Genomic DNA, 14,783 nt, shown 5'->3' with positions numbered 1-14,783 from the left:
CATCCTGGGCGCGGGGCATGGATGACCAAAACCGGTGGCGGTAGCTCTTCACCGTCTGAAAATGGAGCAGTGTCATCCATGGGCTCCCTGTGCTAGCAGATGCAAGCGCACGACCGTGATCTGCTCTGGGGTGGTGCGGATATCGCGAACGCAAGCATGGCGGTTCTCATAGACTAGAGTCACCAAGGAGCGCAAACTAGATGGTCGTCGCTCTAGGTGTCGACGGTGGGACCACCTAGAAGCGGGGTTGGCATCTGATGAACCTTGGTTGGAGCGAACAAGACCCCTTCGTGTGGGTTCACCGTGCTTATGTGGTGCCCATTCTTTTTTCGTCAGCCCTAGCCCAAATAGAGAGCTCGTCAGCGAGGTTTCCATGGCTGGACGAGAGCTCGCGCCGCCAGAGTTTAGGGAGCCGCGGCTAGCTCAGCCACGCCACTGTCGTCCCTGCCTCACAGGGCCCTATGCCCATGTTGTGCCGCGCTACACCATGCCTGCACCATGGGCATGACCTCCTTGTCCATGGGCATCGTCGTCGTTGCCTGGTCGCAAAAGCGGAAGGAGAAAGAAAAGAAAGGGAGAGGGGAAGAAGAAAGGATCAAAAAGGACATTTTTCGTTCTTCTCAGGAGCCAGAAATGGATATTTTATTGGTCACGGTATTCAGGAGCAAATTTAACAACCACCGTGTCCATGTGTCAAATGTGACTTATTCACTGTCCACTAGCAAAGGAATGTCACTTTTAATGTCATGTAGCCTATTTTGCCAATTTGCTACCACTCCCTTTGCTCCTTGTTTTTTTTCTATTGTGGTACTTCCACTGTAACAAGTGGCGAACAAAACGCATTAACATAGAAGGGGCTCATCCACCTCTTTTCTCTTCTTTCTCTTTTTCTTCTTCTTCTTCTTCTTATTATTATTATTATTATTATCCTCCTCTTCCTCCTTTTATTCTTCTTCTACTTCAACATTGTCCAAAACTTGTAGAAGAAGCTCCATTGTGTTCATGAGGGTTGGAGCCCACCCTGCACCCCCTAGATTCCGCCCCTGCCTTGTCTAGCACTCACTATCCCCCGTCAAGTATGACTACCATGCATGCATCATGACATTTTCTCTTTCCATCTAGCAACAACAAAACTCTGATGTGAGAAGCTTTTAAAAAAAAAATCATAACACACCTTCTCCAAAAACAAAATAAACCTCCAATAAAAGTAAAGAAATATAATAGACTATTTTCTAGTAGCTAACAACTACTGATAATCTGAAATGAGCTTTGATTGATAGCCCATGACTAGCACCTCATTTTCCTTTTATGAGCCGTTGCATCTCCTATCTGAAAGTCTTTAAATTTTTGAACTGATAAAAAAATTAAATTGATAAGTTAACACGATTTAATAACTCTGTCTGCGCAGGCAATGCGGCGACCACAAGCCATAATCATACACCCCATTCGCAGCATCTGTTAGCTGACACTAGAGAAGGGAGACAAAAGCGAAAGACAGCAGCAGAAAGTGAAAGAACAAAACTTAACAAATAATTCTCGGAGAAAATAATTCTAACAAACAATAAAAAAAAGAGGAAATCAAAGAAAGGCGGGGTAAACAACAGGAAAAGATATCGATTGATTGTGAATCAAAGCAGACGAGAGAGAAAAAAAATGGATGGAAAAAAAGTAGCTGTAGTGGTAATCATTTGATCTTGAATTCTTGATCCACTAATCCAAGGAGAAAGAGGGAGGAGGAGATCACTAGTTGTAGTCGAAGCCTTGCAGGTCCACCATCACCTCGCGCCGGCCGGCGCGTCGCAGGCATTTGTTTAAGGGAAGGGATTCTCTTCCGCCGCGGCTGGCTGGGGCTGGCTGCGTCGCCACGCCCCGCGCACATCGCACTGCCCAGCTCTGCTGCTGCTGCCGCTGCGTGCGCATCACTGGAAAGATGGGACCTGTGGGGACGGGCTCCTTCTTTCCTTCCCTGCGCCATGAATGATGCGCCTTTTCTCTCTTCCTTCCTCCCTTCCATCTGGCTCAGTCAGCTCTGTCGCCTGCTCCTTCCTCTCGGTCTCCTCTGTCTGTCCATGCTCGGCTGCTGGCCTCCTGCTTCTTGCTTAGGCATTCTTGGTTAGGGAGCAGCACCGGCGGCGATGGCGAAGGAGACGGAGTACTACGACGTGCTCGGCGTCTGCCCCGCCGCATCCGACGACGAGATCCGCAAGGCCTACTACATCAAGGTCCGCCTAACCTTCTGCCCCCCGGTGTCCCGTCTTTCTTGCTCTCTTCTGCTTCTGCTGAGTTTCTCGGTTCCTATAGTTCCAAAAACAGCAAATGCCTTTTGGTTCCTGCTTATTTGGGAAAGTACTGTATATCTTCGAGTGTTGTTAAGGGTTATTACGTTTCTTTGTTAAGGCGAGACAGGTGCATCCTGACAAGAATCCCAACGACCCACACGCGGCCGAGAAGTTCCAGGTTCTCACTGCAGCTTGATTCAATCCATATTCTTGTTGGATAGCGACTTGATTCAGTGGAGTAGATGTATGATGTGCTGACAAGCTGAGATTTTTTTTCCTTCCTGTGGATGATTCCTAGGCTCTTGGAGAGGCTTACCAGGTGCTGAGTGACCCTCTGCAGAGGAAGGCTTACGACGGCTACGGCAAGAACAGCATATCCAGGTAGATACCTAGTAGACATGATGGTATATTGGTATCTTCCAAAAAAAATGAGAGGATGATATAACTCAGCAGAAATCTGCACTTTAGAACTCTTTTCTACTAGTAGTAAGTGGAGCTAAATCTTGAAGTTGGTCATGTTATGTTGGATCAATCCTGATTAATTGTCCATTTTTTCCCCAGGGAGAACATACTGGATGGTACTGTGGTGTTTACCCTTCTTTTCGGGAGCGAGCTGTTCGAGGACTACATTGGTCATCTTGCAATGGCAACAATGGCTTCCTCGGAGTTGACAAGCGATAATGACAGCCCTGAAAAGCTTCAGGACAGGCTCAAGGTTAGCTGACTAAGTAAAAACAATGACCTCTATCTCTACTAAGGATAGTGTAGTATTTCAAATTTTGATGTGATGCTGTTGGTTTCACTTTATTTTATTGTGATCAAGAATGTACAAAGGGAAAGAGAGGAAAAGCTAGCTAGATTCCTCAAGGAATTCCTCTCTCAGTATGTTCGTGGAGACAAAGAAGGATTTGCTAATCGTGCTGAAGCTGAGGCGAAGAGGCTCTCAAGCACTTGTCAGTCTTCTGATCCTAGTAAACGATTTTTATTTTTATATGTTCTCTCACATTCAACTCATTGTGAATGTCCATTCGCAGCATCTGGGTTGGATATTCTTCGCACCATTGGATACGTCTATTCTCGACAAGCAGCAAAGGAGCTTGGCAAGAAGGCCGTGTACCTAGGAGTGCCATTCTTAGCCGAATGGGTGAGGAACAAGGGCCATCTGTGGAAGTCGCAGATCACAGCAGCGAAAGGTGAAAAACATTTTTCTTGTAGCAGCTTGTGCTCTGATGATTAAAATTTCTGACTGATGAGGGGGCAAAAGGAGAAATTCAGGGGCCCTGCAGCTGTTGCAGTTGCAAGAGGAGGCCTGCCGGCAGAGTAGCAAGGATGGCAATGCTACCGAGCAGGATGTCGACTTGCAAATGAGGATGAACAAGGACCTGATGATGAGCTCACTGTGGAAGCTGAATGTTGTGGATATTGAAATGACTCTATTGCATGTCTGTGAAATGGTATGTGTCTTGAGGTATCCAATTTATATAAAGTATGATAAGTATGAGCAGTATGTGTTCGTAGCTTTTCTTTGACAGCCGGAGGGTGGAACTTTGAATAATGAACGGTTGTGTGCACGACTCATGCATAGGCCAGAATAAAATTTCCTTGAACTAAAAAAAGTAGCTACAACTATCTGGATTACAAATAGTCTCTTATTCCAGGTTTATCTGTTCAAATTATCAGCAATATCAAGCTTATTTAATTTGACAAGTTTGTTCTTTAGGTGCTATACGAAAACAATGTCAAGAAAGAGGATCTGAAGGCCCGAGCAACGGCCTTGAAAATTCTCGGGAAAATATTTCAGGTACAGTGATTGCCCATCCCTTAATGCAATTTCTATAGCTATATGTGCTACATTGATAGTTAAACTGGTGAAACTGACATTTACATATTCAATGTTTCGTCAATTAAAACATGAATAGAGGGAAAAGGAGGCATTGCCAGGGCCAGCACCAGCGCCAGTGCCAGGTCCATCAGGACCGTCAAAACGAACAGTTCTCGATGATGACAGCAGCTCAGATGACAGTTCAGACGATGACCTGGCTCGAACAGTGCCATACCGGACTCCTGCATTTACCCAGGCAATTGTCCATCCACCCGCGTATTTGTTACATATTCAATGATTTTATGTGTTGAATCTTCAGTAAGAAGTCCGTATGTTTGTGGTGCAGGGAATCGGCAGGTTGTTCCGATGCTTATGCAACCCAGCTTATGATGTTGACGATGATTTCGAGCCCCGCAAATGAGTCCTAAAGAGGCAGGTACCAACGTATGTTCCAAAGGTTCGTGACTTTTGTCAAGCATATGATTCAGAACAGTGTGAATTCGGACAATATGTTCCCTTCCTTTGCCTTAAGGATACACATGTAGATGTTACTTCAGCTCTGGTGATCAGACCAACATATCAGAGATCCTCATTTTCTCTTCCATGAACAGTAGACCTCCACTCCTTTTTTGAGATAGATCCAACTGAATGGTGTTGTGTTTATGTAATTGGTTGTTATTGACGTTGTCAAGAAAAGAAGAAGGAAAAGAACAAGTGCTTGTAAAAATCCATTTCTGATCCTAAAATGATATGGGAAATTCAGGTGCAATGAACATCAACTTTTGATCCTGTTGTCGGGCGTATTGTATTCTGTCTGCAAATATTTTGTAAGTTCCTACACGGCTGTCATTGTCAGAATATACAGGAGTAGTAGCTTGCTCTGTTTACTGCGAGTTTTTAGCATTAGAGAATGGTGGAAGTGCTCCTGCTTCAAACATGGATGAAGTTGGAAGTCATGCAGAGCCAAATGCTAAAATGCAGAGCCTAATGCAGAGACAGTTTCAAACAGGAGTAGTAGCTTGTTCGTTTCGTCATAAACGATCATGGATTATTTACTGCTGGCTGGTTTGGTGTGAGAGAAAAATAATGTTCCAGCTTATAATCCACTGATCGTAGATGAGCAAGCGAACAGGCTGTTGGATGAAAGTTTGCGCAGATGGGATGAACCCTTAACTAGCAGTCTGCAGCATGCATTCTACAGAACCACCATTCTGGTTGAGGCTCTTTATGAACTGTACAACAACCACAGCTGCCACATAGAGATACACAGTTGCTGTCTCTCTCTCCCCCTCCCACCCACTAGGCCACTACTACCCTAGTTCTCAGTCCATTTCTTCAACACCAGCTACACACAATTGGAGTTGAATCGCCTGACCACCTGTTGTCAGGCCCGGAGTTTTGCGAAGAGGCTGCCGAAGGAGAAGAAGCTGCTCCTGACCATGCCGCCGGATCTTGGCTCGGGCGCTTTGGCCACCGCAGCAGGCACGCTCACGTTCTTGACGTTGAGCATGACGGTCTGGCCAAACTGACCCCGGAGCCCCTCGATGGTCTTCATGTCCACCGGCTGGCCCGAGGGGTCCCGGACGTAGAAGACGTTGGTGGCCTGCCCGCCCGCCGTCGTCACGTCGGCGCGGCTCACCGTGAGCCCGTGCTCCCGGAGCACCCTCGTCACGTCCGACAGCAGGCCCACCCGGTCCCTGCCGCACACCTCCAGCGTGAAGCCCTGCACGTAGCGTACGGCGCGTCGCCGGCGTCAGCAACAGCCAACAGAACGTGTTCCGGTAGAAGTGGAATCCTCTCAGCAGGAGACAGGATCACAGGAGTGAGCCAGCGAGCTCTAGTACGTACCTCGGATACTCTTCTGGAGATGGCTGCTTCCAGGCACCTGATCACCTTCTCTGCTTCGTCTTTCAGAAGCGTCTTGCCGTCCTTGCGGCGGATGTACAGCTCCTGGAACAAGAACAATAGAAGGAAAAGCTTCATAAACGAATCTGCTTGCATTGCATTGCCTGATACAGACGTGACGTGAACAGCATTAGGCACTGATTGAGTCTATATATGTGTATGTACCTGGATGCCGTAGTTGGCTTCGGAGGACACGGCGGCATGGAACACGACGTACTCCATGTCCGTCAGCGTGCACACGATGTCGAACAGCAGCTTGGACCGGTCCTTGCACTTGACATTCACCACGGAGTAGGACTTCTCCTCGCAGTGCTCCACCGTCACCTCCGGCCTGTCGCCCTCTCCGCCGGCCGCCACGGGCGCGCCGGCGCCGGCGCCATCGTCGCCATCGCCGTGGACGGCGTCCACGTCGGCGTGCATGAGCTGGTGCAGCCGCCGGTCCAGGTGGTGCGGCGTCGAAGAAGCGTCCGTGAAGTTGGCGTGCGCGCCGCTGCCGTCGTCGTTCCCCCGGACGCCGCCGTACCCGCGGAGCACGTGCCGCAGCCGGTTCTCGATCGTGGACACGCGGCCCGGGTCGTCGATGGCCTGCCCCGTGGCCACGTCGTTCACGTACACGACGCAGGCCACGCGCATGCGGTGCGTCCACACCTCGGCCGCCAGCACGTTGCACTGGAGGTCGGCGAGCACGGCGAAGATCTCGGAGAGGAGGCCCGTCCTGTCGGGCCCCTTGAGCTCAATGGCGGTGTGGTCGCCGATGGAGTGCAGCCCCACGGCCCCCACCGATCTCCCCTGTGTGTTGCTGCCTTTTGGGCACAGCAAATTGCTCTCTGGACCTAAAGCCTGACCCAAGAAATGGAACAAGTTTGAGTTCATTCTTTCAGCGTTGCTAATTACGGAGTAAAACTTATTCACGCTATCGAAAGATAAAATTCACACTATATAGTTAGCTTAAATTTCATTGGCACAAAATCGTTCTAGAATTTGCCAACCTTCTCAATGTACTTGATGGTCTTGTCATCAGTAATCTTCTGCCCTGGCTTATCCACGACATGGAACACTGCATCAAGTTGCAACACATGGTATGACTCCAGTTGAACTATATGAGTTGCAACAACATATAGTGGAACGGAGGGAGTAGTATATCTTACCATCCATGAACCATCCACCATCAGAGGTGATGTACGCTTTGAAGATGTGGAGGTCCAGATCACTCAGGACCTGCAGCACCTCCAGCAGAATGCCATTCTTGTTCATGCTGTCAACCTGCATTTCAAAGGCAAGACCAAGATGACATGAGATGGTTCTTACCTTCACCAAGGTGCAGTCATCACAGGAACATTACTACTCTGCAATCTACCACTGGAGCTGAAGAGGTCAGAAATGCTTCTTACCTTCACCAACGTGCAGTCGGTGCATGTGGTGTTGTCAATGCAAACCCTGCAAAGCCATCACTGTCTGTAAGCACATCAAGTAGACGAGGCTGTAACAAGCACTGAAAGATTAATTGGACGACAATTGAGAGACCTTGGAGGGTTGATGCGCTGGTTGAAGTTCTCGTACTCCGGATCAAAGTAGGGGAGCATCTTCGGAGCTGGTGAATCGATCCTTCCACTGAAACAAACAAATTTATGAGCAAAATATCACCATCAGCATCGTCTAGCGTAGCAACTAGCAATGTCATGCTGCAAAGATCCTCTAACTCGATGTCAAGTTGTCAACCATGCATGACAATCCCGGCCAGTCATTGAGAGCAGAGACTTGGATCCAATTATTCGACGACAGAGAAGCCAGCACTCCTGAATTCCTTGGTAAAGAAGGTGCAATCATTGTGGACAAGAGAACAAACATACCTTTCACTAGATTCTTCTTTCAACCTGAGTTCTGCACCTCAGATAACCTGGAAATTAAGTCATTAGCTGTCTTCGATCAGTTTCTGAGCAAGGACGTCTGAACTAAGGGATGAAATGAAACTGCTTGCACGCTCTGAAGTCTGAACTTCCTAGGCTAGGAATTCAGACACTTGGAAGAACACACAATGCGCAGAACTGCAGAGGGAGCACTTGCATTTCTTCACCAGATAAAAGCACATCGCAACTAGCCGTGGACCGAACCGGGGCCTAACGCTACTAACTATACTATAACAAGGCCACTCAACTAACAGGTAACAACGGTGGTTGTACCATCTGTGGTCGAAGATGACACTATAGACCTCTCTCTACAGGGCTACAGCACCATAAAGGCGCAGGCACTGATCACCTTCACCTTCACCTCAGACCGCACAACAGCAAAGATGACCACCCTCTTGGTCTCCGGCGAATCGGCGACCAACAAAGTGGCGACCTAGAACAATACTATATCATACACACGCACACATGTCGGCATGTGACTGCGAGTTGTGTGATATTGGATTCAGAGCGACGAATGAACAGGCACAGGGCGGATGAATTATTGCCGGACCGGAATATAATCCAATCCGGCGGGAGCGGGAGGAGAGCAATCAGCGGCAATGGGTTCTGTTGTGCTTGTGCAGTGCAGTGTCGTGCCCTTTTCGTATGATTTGTTGCGAGAGAAAAATACTATTGGTTGGCTGAAAAAGTACGGCTTATAAGACGAGTGACATGGCGTCGATCTGCAGTGCAATAGAATAGAATAGAATATAAAATAGGCACCGAGGAAACAGGAACCACGTCAGGGTGACTGGACGCCGATAATAAAGAAGCGCAAAAATGCCTTTGGCCGCGCAAATGACAAGCGCTTTAGTCCCGCCGTTAGATTCCCGCCAAAAGTGCGCGCGCGGACACCAGCAGAAATCCGTCGCTGCAACTTGGCTTAATTGGCCCACCCCATTGGCCGAATGGCCAGTATTAAGGTGGCTACGTCATGGCCTTTTTCTCAAGAAAGAAGAAACATAAAAAAAATAGGAAAAGAAAAATAAACTGGTCGTCACTTTGTGTAATGTTTTAGGTGAGGCCAGCCCTTTCTTATTAACCGTATGATCTTGTTTCCCTCAAAAAACCGTATGATCTTGTTCGACGGTCAAATAGCCAATTCTCTCGTTATCTGACGAAGTTTAATATTTGTCATAAGTAACTACTTGTTTCCTTCGCTAGGCACTATTACCTTTTGCCGAGCGAGGACAGGTGTTTTGGTTTTCGTGCCTCAACGTCTCAAAGATTTCGCAAGTGACAATCGGCTTGCTCCCTGTGAGAGAGCCAAATCAGCTCTCCTGGACAGACGAGCTCCTTGGTGCTCGCGCCGGTGCACCAAGTCGAGGCGAGGCAAGGCCACGTCGAGAACCAAGCAAGCCCTCGATCTCCGGCTATCTTCGGTGTTAAGCTAACGTCACAACTATATCTAGCTGCAGTAAGGTCAATAGCAAGAGCTTGTCACTCGAGCGGATGCTTTAAGGTGGGCGGGGCTTCCCAAGTTGGTAGTGGTTGGCATGTCTATTGCGAAAGCTTGGGTGTCTCTAAACCTGAAGTGGTAGGAATGGTTTAGGGCCTGTTTGTTCTCAATAAGTCACCTACTTATAAGTTAAAAAGTGAAATAAGTGACTGATTTTGTCAAACACCACTAACTTATAAGTCACCCCTGCTTATAAGAAATAAGCTGGTTCACCCCTGCTTAAAACTTATAAGCCACCCTTTTCCGCGTGGGGCCCATACCTTTCACTTAGCAGGCATGAGCTTATAAGTCATCTACAACCAAATAGGCATAACTTATAAGTCACTGATTTTCAGTCACCTGACTTAATAAGTCACTTGACTTATGGAAACTAAACAGGGCCTTAGGGCGATCGCTGTCCGGCCCCTGCACCATTGTCCTCCAACAGACCATACCATCTTTTTTATGATGACATTATCTAAAAGAATATATAGCTGCAGCTGCACCAGTTATCCATAGGTGTGGGCAAGCCCAAGGTGACTACCTAGGGTCCAGGGCTGGAAACTTGGAATATCTGAAGTCCACTTGCCTTAGAAGGAAAGTCGCCTGTGGGGCAAGGTGGTCTATGGAATGAGCTAGCTAGAACGGTGGCACACCGCACACCACCCACGACCACAAAAGGTTAGGACGGCTATGGATGGAGGGAGCCGCACCAGGAACGAGCAAGGCAACAAGCGGGTCAGGGATACGACGTCATGGCCGCGCCCAGCTCATGCATGAGATTCATGAGAGCGATCGCTGCTAGTCTCGCTCCGTGTGAGCCCTAGGATATATGATGGAGTAGCATGTAGAAGTTGAGGCCCTGTTTAGATTCCAAAAATTTTCACTTTCGAAGTGTCACATCGAATCTTGCGGCACATGTATGGAGTACTAAATATAGACGAAAAACAAAACTAATTGCACAGTTGGATGAGAAATCACGAGACGAAACTTTCGAACCTAATTAGTCTATAATTAGACACTAATTACCAAATACAAACGAAAATGCTACAGTAGCAAAACCCAAAAATTTTTGCCAACTAAATACGCCCTGAATCGAACACGAACAAAGCAAGGGAGCAGCAGGTGTGAGGGCGTACTCGTACGTGTTGGCAGAGGACGGTAGTAGACAGTAGTAGTGCTCCCAAGCCCCCATCGGAATTTTTTATATTTTAGCCCTTTTTTCGAAAGTTTCTCACAAATAGACCACTGGCGAAAAGAATTCAGAAAATAGACCCTAGCTCGGCGCCAGCGTCCCTGACGCCGAGCCCCTGGGTTGGGGCGAACTTACATGGAAGGAAGCTCGACGCCAGTCACTCTGGCGCCGAGCTCGGTGCCGTAGATGCTGGCGCCAAGCTCGGCGTCGTTGACGTTGGCGCCGAGCATGCAGTTGTAGCGCGCACGACGACGGATCCCGTAGCTGTAGCGCGCACGCATGCGTGCTCTGCTCGATTGGTCGGCCGGGCAGCACGCCTGTCCGCCTGCCCCCAAGCGGCAGCAAGCTAGTCGCACGTCGAGGACCGATCAAGGGGACGACACGCGCGCGCGTACGGCCCCGCGCGCCGACGTGCAGGGGCGTGTGGCCGGGCTCGGCGTCTCAACCGTTGGCCACTTGGCGTTGAGGCGCGCTGCCCGGCCGACCGATCGAGCAGAGCACGCATGCGTGCGCGCTACAGCTACGGGATCCGTCGTCGTGCGTGCTACAACTGCATGCTCGGCGCCAGCGTCAACGGTGCCGAGCTTGGCGCCAGCATCTACGGCGTCAGAGTGACTGGCGCCGAGCTTCCTTCCATGTAAGTTCGCCCCAACCCAGGGGCTCGGCGCCAGGGACGCTGGCGCCGAGTTAGGGTCTATTTTCTGAATTCTTTCCACCGGGAGTCTATTTGTGAGAAACTTTTGAAAAAAGGGCTAAAATATAAAAAATTCGGAGCCCCAATTGCCGACGGTGAGGTGAGGTACACCGTACAGTCGTACAGGGTCCCCTTGTAAGCAAGGTCTGGTTTAGATTGGTGTTAGGAATCAGTATTTGTCACTGTAGCACTTTCGTTTGTATTTGACAATTATTGTCCAATCATAGCCTAACTAGGCTCAAAAGATTCATCTCGTAATTTACAATCAAACTGTGTAATTAGTTATTTTTTTATCTACATTTAATACTCTATGCATATGTCCAAAAATTTAATGCGATGAAGAGAGAGTGAAAAAACTTGCAATCTAAACAAGGGCAAGTCGTCACGTTTTGATTTCTTCACGTGGCCACCAGCAGCAGCAGCAACCTGCCTTTCTGCAGGCGGTGGGCGGGCGGGAGCAGACGGCTCCAGCCATCCAGCTGCCGTGGCGGGTGTGCGGGGCGGGCTGTCTCGTCTCAGGGCAGTCCCAATGAAAGAAACTAGTAGTTTCTATAACATAGGATATCACACCAAAAAAGTACTGCTTTCCAACCCATGGTTTCTATGAGTAATAACTATTTTCTCTTTCTCTCTCCCAACTCTATCTTTTCCTCCAATGGGAGTACGACACGAGCTCCCTAGAAACTGGTGGTTTCTCCCCAATGGCGATTTCATGGTTTCTTAGTGCATTGGGTCAAGAGTAGACCTGGTTTCTTCATGAAGAAACCATTTCTATGATTTTTGCTCTCTTTCTTCATTAATTACGTTGCCACATCAGCGTTTTGCCTACGTGGCAAGTCATTTAATGAGGATAGAAACCATCATCAATGCACCATTGGGACTGCCCTCATGATCTACTCAATACTCCATCTGGCCTGTGGGCCTATGCTATGCATGCTAGGCCATGTTTAGATTGCAAAAAATTTTAACCCGATAAATAGTAGTACTTTCGTTTTATTTGGTAAATATTGTCCAATCGTGGACCAACTAAGCTCAAAAGATTCATCTCGTGATTTCGAACTAAACTGTGCAATTAGTTATTTTTTTTACCTACATTTAATGCTTTATGCAAGCAGCTAAAAATTGATGTGATGAAGAGAGAGTGAAAAAACTTGAAATTTGGAGGTGATCTAAACCAAGCCCTACTCTAGGTTGGTAGCCGCCGCTCGGGTGGCCACTCGGCGTCATGGGTGATGCTGAATCGGGGTGTACTTGTCCAAGCATCTTGTCGTGTCCCTCTCTGGCGCTCTGGCTCCGCGCCTTCGTCGTTTCGTTTGCACACACGCCACCCCTTACTCTCTCTCTGTCGCTCACACTATACGACCCGGCCTATATAAATGCCTGCCAATATTGCGTACTCCTCAGAAGCTTGCACCCGGTTGGTTCATCCTAAACAATCGTAAATTTTCAGTTGAAATAGTATTTTTTTCTCACACAAATTAGCCAACAGTATTTCTTCACGAACCAGCAACGATATGAACCAGCCAACCGAACATACTTTTGTACGCCCAAGAAAACTAATCTACAGTATTAAACCGAATCTCGAAAAAAAATGGTCAAGGCGGTCAATGACAAACACTAAAAAATTGCCCACCTTAATCATAACGGACACCAGGAGATTTCCCTTAACCCCTTGCCTTGAGAGGTCGTCAGACGGGCCGGCCCGCGTGAGGGACCACCTCGTCAGCGACACCAATCCAATCATCAGAGCACCGTAGACGTACGGTTATAGAGCGACACAGCAGGCAGCACCGCAACGCGAGGTTTCGAAAGGGACACGGTCGTGGCTGCGGCCTGCGGCCTCCTCGACCAGCCGTCGTCACCCGGCAACCGCCAGCTTTCCCAAATCCAGCACGATTATTACACGACTACACGCACACCGCCCGGAAATCCCCACCGGCCAGGGAAAACGCCACCTCGGCTGCGCGCGGCCTGCGGCCGACACATAGGCCGCGCCGCGCCGCGCCGGTGGAATCGACGATCGCCATCTAGCTATGTGTGTCTACGTCATCCCGATCGGGAGCGTCGAGCACTTCGATTCTGAGCGGAGGTACTGGAGAATGGATCGATCGCGCGAGGAGACGGCGGGGCGATTAAGAGCGAGCTGTTGTTGTTACCTCGTCTCGTCTGTCCGATCCTTTGCGTCGTCGTCGGGCGCTTCTGCTCGATCGGCTTCCTTCCCCCTTCCTTTTGCTTGGGTGGTTCCTTGTGCTTGCTTGCTCGGCTTCGATGCACGCCCGACCTGTTCCTACATCGCACGAACACGAAGGTGCGTGGGGGAGGGAGGGAGCGAGTGAACACCAGAGGTGGAAGAATTAAATCGAGAAAACTAGAAAAGGAATGGCAAAAGGGAGGGAGATATGGATGAGCGGATGGAGAGAGAGAGGGGGGTAGGGGCCGGCCGGGGGGCCTCCTCCTAGTACTCCTAGCAACTAGAGAGAGAGGGGAGAGGGAGAGAGAGTCAGATCACTCACCAGTCACCAGGCGTTGCCCGCCACTTAATGCCGCTCTAGCAATGCCATGCCACACACCGTCTCTCCTCCCTCCCTCCTCTAGGGCTGTTATTATATAGGCCCTGTAAATGCTAGGTGCCACAAATGAACTCAACCAGGGTTAGCTGGGAGGACACCCATCTCTCTCCACACCCCCCCCTCTAGTCTAGAGGAACGAAACAACCTTCACCATGGTGGTGGTGTTGTCGCAAGCGCGAATGAAACCACGCGTGATCAAGCTGTAAGCGAGGTACGACAATCGGTGGTGCCAGGTAATCGTGGCACAGCGCAGCAATGCCGTTGGTCTATGCTACAACTAAGCATGACGTGGTCGTCATCCTGGCATCCTATATATGATGAATCCGCGAGATATGACAATGTGGTTTCTCTTGTTCTCAACAACCCACGACAAATAAAATTTGGCGTGCACATTTGAAAAGATCCCACGGGGGTACGTACGTAAAGGCTTGCATGTGTATTGTGTAACGTAAGAGCTCTCCCGCCAAAAACACGTCATCATCGATCATCTAGGGCTACACGACAAGCGAGAGAACGACGTAGTGTATAAGTCAACAACCCATCGAAACTGTGTTGTGATACATTACAGTTCATCACATCTTGTTGCTGAGGAACTTAATTACCAGCTACGATCACACGAGCGACGACAAGTCATAATGCATAAAGTTCTAAGTTTACATTAATTATCGCTAAACGTCAACTGACTGGCATAGCCAGCCAACTTGGCCAGGGTTGCTGGCATAACCCGCCAAATTAGCCAGGGTACTGGCATATAGCTCTCACCAAATTGGCCAGGGATGTTGGCATAGCCAATTGTCGAGTAGTGAAACTAGCTATTCATATAAATTTATTTGGTTATGTTTTTTAAAAAAATATTTATGATGTATAGGCTATTAGGAAATCTCAAGTTGGTCCATGGATCACCTATTTGCCCCCAAGTATTTAGGAATTTTTT

General features: G+C 48.8%; 2 protein-coding genes across 5 annotated transcripts; one reads left to right on the top strand and one right to left on the bottom strand.

Annotated features, from left to right (window-relative positions):
* Positions 1 to 1,683: 1,683 nt before the first annotated feature.
* LOC136467141 (chaperone protein dnaJ 10-like) lies at positions 1,684 to 4,850 on the top strand. 2 transcript variants are annotated; one of them, XM_066465719.1, is made up of 10 exons: positions 1,684 to 2,222; positions 2,407 to 2,457; positions 2,578 to 2,660; positions 2,841 to 2,994; positions 3,103 to 3,232; positions 3,314 to 3,472; positions 3,555 to 3,733; positions 4,000 to 4,080; positions 4,199 to 4,357; positions 4,448 to 4,850. In XM_066465719.1, the coding sequence occupies exons 1-10, from the start codon at positions 2,136 to 2,138 to the stop codon at positions 4,520 to 4,522; spliced, it is 1,158 nt and encodes a 385-aa protein (XP_066321816.1). In that variant the 5' UTR covers positions 1,684 to 2,135; the 3' UTR covers positions 4,523 to 4,850. The 2 variants fall into 2 exon arrangements, with proteins under 2 accessions (XP_066321816.1, XP_066321815.1); XM_066465718.1 differs by having other exon boundaries at positions 1,686 to 2,222; positions 2,398 to 2,457; positions 4,448 to 4,844.
* A 404-nt stretch (positions 4,851 to 5,254) lies between these two features.
* LOC136467140 (ACT domain-containing protein ACR3-like) lies at positions 5,255 to 13,851 on the bottom strand. 3 transcript variants are annotated; one of them, XM_066465716.1, is made up of 10 exons: positions 13,793 to 13,851; positions 13,436 to 13,566; positions 7,857 to 7,903; positions 7,531 to 7,617; positions 7,398 to 7,443; positions 7,155 to 7,269; positions 6,996 to 7,063; positions 6,172 to 6,846; positions 5,950 to 6,051; positions 5,255 to 5,824 (listed from the first exon to the last, which is right to left on the bottom strand). In XM_066465716.1, the coding sequence occupies exons 4-10, from the start codon at positions 7,587 to 7,589 to the stop codon at positions 5,486 to 5,488; spliced, it is 1,404 nt and encodes a 467-aa protein (XP_066321813.1). In that variant the 5' UTR covers positions 7,590 to 7,617; positions 7,857 to 7,903; positions 13,436 to 13,566; positions 13,793 to 13,851; the 3' UTR covers positions 5,255 to 5,485. The 3 variants fall into 3 exon arrangements, with proteins under 3 accessions (XP_066321813.1, XP_066321814.1, XP_066321812.1); XM_066465717.1 differs by having other exon boundaries at positions 13,436 to 13,560; positions 13,793 to 13,843; XM_066465715.1 differs by lacking the exon at positions 13,793 to 13,851 and having other exon boundaries at positions 13,436 to 13,748.
* Between the last annotated feature and the right edge of the window lie 932 nt (positions 13,852 to 14,783).

This window comes from Miscanthus floridulus, chromosome 7 (genome assembly GCF_019320115.1).
Source record: "Miscanthus floridulus cultivar M001 chromosome 7, ASM1932011v1, whole genome shotgun sequence".
In the NCBI taxonomy this organism is placed as follows: domain Eukaryota; kingdom Viridiplantae; phylum Streptophyta; class Magnoliopsida; order Poales; family Poaceae; genus Miscanthus; species Miscanthus floridulus.
Note: the sequence above shows the minus strand (reverse complement) of the source record. Positions and strands in the feature narration are given on the sequence as shown.

Excerpts from the sequence above, each read along its gene's own strand:
- LOC136467141 (XM_066465718.1), top strand. The coding sequence starts at position 2,136 with ATGGCGAAGGAGACGGAGTACTACGACGTGCTCGGCGTCTGCCCCGCC. Across the intron at positions 2,995-3,102 it reads AGCTTCAGGACAGGCTCAAG|AATGTACAAAGGGAAAGAGA; the intron begins GTTAGCTGACTA and ends ATTGTGATCAAG. Across the intron at positions 4,358-4,447 it reads GGACTCCTGCATTTACCCAG|GGAATCGGCAGGTTGTTCCG; the intron begins GCAATTGTCCAT and ends TTTGTGGTGCAG.
- LOC136467140 (XM_066465716.1), bottom strand. The coding sequence starts at position 7,589 with ATGCTCCCCTACTTTGATCCGGAGTACGAGAACTTCAACCAGCGCATC. Across the intron at positions 7,064-7,154 it reads TGGTGGATGGTTCATGGATG|TGTTCCATGTCGTGGATAAG; the intron begins GTAAGATATACT and ends AACTTGATGCAG. Across the intron at positions 6,847-6,995 it reads CCATCAAGTACATTGAGAAG|GCTTTAGGTCCAGAGAGCAA; the intron begins GTTGGCAAATTC and ends TTCTTGGGTCAG.